The sequence below is a fragment of the Dufourea novaeangliae genome, unplaced genomic scaffold (genome assembly GCF_001272555.1).
Source record: "Dufourea novaeangliae isolate 0120121106 unplaced genomic scaffold, ASM127255v1 scaffold23, whole genome shotgun sequence".
NCBI lineage: Eukaryota > Metazoa > Arthropoda > Insecta > Hymenoptera > Halictidae > Dufourea > Dufourea novaeangliae.
The window spans coordinates 171640-175692 of NW_015373894.1; the positions used below are offsets into that span (position 1 = coordinate 171640).

The 4053-nt window shown below is 37.5% G+C and overlaps 1 protein-coding gene across 1 annotated transcript in view; it reads left to right on the forward strand.

Annotated features, from left to right (window-relative positions):
* The window catches only part of LOC107189665 (glycine-rich cell wall structural protein 1-like), a 4866-nt gene extending 3025 nt beyond the window's left edge, over nt 1-1841 (forward strand). Inside the window, 2 exon segments of the mRNA XM_015578252.1 lie at nt 1-150; nt 1569-1841. The exon segment at nt 1-150 is cut by the window's left edge and continues 24 nt beyond it. Coding sequence (XP_015433738.1) covers nt 1-150; nt 1569-1841 — 423 coding nt within the window.
* Nucleotides 1842-4053: the final 2212 nt, after the last annotated feature.

A 4053-nucleotide genomic window follows, 5' to 3' on the forward strand; every position in this document is an offset into this window, starting at 1 on the left:
ATTCCTGCTCTTCCTCAACAGGATGAACAGAAGACGTTGATCTACGTTTTGGTCAAGAAACCGGAAGAGGCGCCCGAAATCAGCTTGCCCACCATCGCGCCCACGCAGCCCAGCAAACCGGAAGTCTACTTTATCAAGTACAAGACGCAGGTATGTGGTCGTAATATATTGTTATGGTAGTTAGGTTTTATGGAGAATAAGGTGTTAGGGGGAGAGAGAAGAATATAGTTGATGGTTTCAGTTATTTTGAGGGGGTTTTGAATCGTTTGTAGTTTGGGGAGTTTTTAATATGGATCATTGAATATGCATTACTACATATTTACTCTGGTGAGTTTAATGCGTGGTAGCAACCATCCTTGAACTTAAACCCTAAATATTGCTGGAACAGATTTTATCAATCTCATATTCGTATTCCAAACAGATTATTACGGCCAGTTCCACCCAATTTGAACATAAATCGAAATTCCAAGTAATCCAAACACCAGTATTTTTGCATGTTCCAATTTAACGATTTCAACACCTGATAACGACCATCCTCGAACTTAAACCCGAAATCTTACTGGAACAGGTTTTATCAATTTCATATTCTTGTACTGAATGGATTGTTATGACCAATTTCATCCGATTTAATTATCGAACGAGACTATAAATAATCCAGAAACCAGTATAACTGCATATTTTGAACTGGTGACTTCAATCTGCGGTAGCAATCACTTGCCATTTTGGACTCTATAGAGATTTGCTTTAGCACGAACAAAAAACTATTATTCTTCTATACTGTTACATTAAACTACATAAAGATCCAGATAAAATCTCGAATGAGTCTTAAATCAAGGCCCCACGTAAATTTAAGAAACTATATTGGTATTACATATTCCGTCCAAGAGACTTCAATTCCAAGGCAGCAGCCATACCCAAACTTATACCCTAAGTTCCACTAGAAAAGTACTGTATTAGTTTCTTATCTATAAAGACCTAAATTAATCACCAAATAATCCATAAAATCAAAATATTCACAAATTCCGTCCAAAATACCTCAATGCATCATTAGCAACCACCCCCAAATCCCAAAGCCTATAACCATCTACCATCAAAGATCCTACTTTCCTTCTCAAACAATCACTACCTTAACCAACAAAGTGTCCAAAACGAACATTCCAAAACACTAGAAAAACCGAAAGCGAAAACCTAAACCGATCATAGCTACCACTGTAAAATCTGAGATCCATCAACCCTCCACAAGGCTCTACCCAGACCCAAATTAAGATTTTAGAAGTCCAGGGCTATCAAACCTTCTAGGGTCCCTTTTGGTTGAAAACCAAGGGTTGTAACAAATTTTTCTAATAAAACATATAATAAAATACATAAATCTTCGTAACATTTAGTCACAATGAAATTGAAAGCTTAGAAAGAGGCCCCTTAGGAAGTGGAGCCCAAGGCTACAAGTCTTACCCCCACCCCTCTTGATCCAACTAGATCTACCACCTCTACAACCATAAAACCCTAAAAATCAACACTATAAAATCCTTCCAAATATCCCAACTAAAATCCCTTCGATCAAATTACAGAAGGAGGTCTCGTCCGGTGGTGGCGGCGGCGGAATCGGCGGCGGAATCGGCGGTGGAATCGGCGGAGGCATTGGAGGTGGTATTGGAGGAGGCATTGGAGGTGGTATCGGAGGTGGTATTGGAGGTGGTATTGGAGGTGGTTTGGACGGACACGGCGGCGGAGGCGGAATCGGCGGCGGAATCGGCGGCGGAATCGGCGGTGGAATCGGCGGCAGCGGACCCAGCGGGCCCAGCTCGAACTACGGGCCGCCCGGCGGCTCGGGGCCCTACTAGTCACACGTACAGCCCGACGATGCCCCGAATATCCTCCTCGACAAGCAGCAGCAGCAATCGGCCCGATTCCCACGCTCCGCGAACAGCACGCATACACGACTTCGGCCGTGGCTTCGGCCCAGGCTCAACGGCGATCCATACGGACGCCAAACTACTCTGTGATCCCACGTGGACGACCGTGGTGACGAGCAACAGCAGCGATACGTTGTCCGGCGGCTCGATCGTTGGCGAACACCGATCGACGACGATAGATCATCCGCTAGGAACCACGACGAGCTGTCGCAACGTGGCTGTCACGACTCACGTGAGAACGACCACGGTTGAATGGATGACCACGACGATGACCACGATCATGATGATGATTACGATGATGATGATTATGACGACGGTTGTTAGGCGAAAGACGACGACGACGGTTAGGTTTACAAGATTTTTTATACGTTACTTTTTGCAAGAAAACGGTGGCGAAATAAAGCTTTTTTTATGTATTTTTACATAAAATCTACCCTGTGTGTATTTATTCATGCGTTTTACCTTGTGGCGTCTGGATATGGAGACGATTGGTTTGAATAACTATTTGGAAATACAGGATAACATGAATGGTGCCAAATTTAAAATTCTGATTGCAGAAAGGGAAAACTTCTAAAACTGAACTATGTAACAGAAATTATTGACAATATTATTCGTTAAACATGAGTTTTAACGGCGTTTTTTTACTCGTGAAATTGATACGTTCAGAAAATACAGGATAACATAAATGACGCCAAATTTTAAATTCCGATTTCAGAAAGGGACAATTTCTAAAACTGAAGTATTTAACAGAAATTATTGACAATATTATTTATTAAATACGGGTTTTAAGAGCGTTTTTTTTACTCGTGAAATTGATACGTTCAGAAAATACAGGATAACATAAATGGCGTCAAATTAAAAATTCCGATTTCAGAAAGGGACAATTCCTAAAACTGAATCATTTAACAGAAATTATTGACAATATTATTCGTTAAATACAGGTTTTAACAGCGTTTTTTTACTCCTGTAATTGATACGTTTAGAAAATACAGGATAACATAAATGGCGCCAAATTTAAAATTCCGATTTCAGAAAGGGACAATTTCTAAAACTGAAGTATTTAACAGAAATTATTGACAATATTATTCGTTAAATACAGGTTTTAACAGCGTTTTTTTACTCGTGTAATTGATACGTTTATAAAATACAGGATAACATAAATGGCGCCAAATTTAAAATTCCGATTTCAGAAAGGGACAATTTCTAAAACTGAAGTATTTAACAGAAATTATTAACAATATTATCCACTAAACATGGGTTCTAACAGTGTCTTTTTACTTCCGAAATTGGAAACGTTTAGAAAATACAGGATAATGTACTGTTGGCCAAAAGTTTAGAATCACTATATGAATTTACAGAGACAGGATCATTTTAGGAAAAAATGGTCGGTTTTGTAGTAATCGAGGTAGTTTTATTTGTCAAAAAACTAATGAATAACATAGGTACTTTGGATATAAGAAGATCCTAAAATCTCTTGAAATTGCCTTTGAATAAAATCTGCGGTCTGATCATAAATTTTGTGTTGTTTATGCAAAATTACGAATTATGGATATATATATAATAAATTGAAATTTATTATTTTTCTTTGGGGTTCATGCGATAAGAGTGAAACGAATTAATATTAGTAAAGAAAACAAACCTAACATTTTCTACAATCCATTACGCAGAAATTGAATTTGGGAAAAAAGTTTGTATTTTATGTTACTCTATGCCTGTCAATTCGATTTTATGCTTTAGGAATAATTTCTTTTGTGGTCAGTCTCTTGGGTTGTAGAAAACTTTCTCTTTTTATAGTTTGAAAAACTGATGGTTACAATTTATAGTGAAGTTTAGGCGTGAGATGACGAAAACATTTATCTAACCAACGATGAAATGCAAGAAAATCCATTAAGTATATGGAGTACGTCAAAATTAAACATATAAAAAGCAGATTGATCGTGTGATATATTAGGTGAAGATTCCAATACTTAAATCACTATAAAAACTTTCAGGATTAATTAAAGAAATATTTGAATATTTTTAGAGAAGGATAGAATTCAGTTTCAAAATCTACAATAATATTTTCCTTCCACTTTTACGAACCTTATCAGCATTTTTTAATTAATTAATTAGACATAAACATTCCATTCCTTTAGAACAG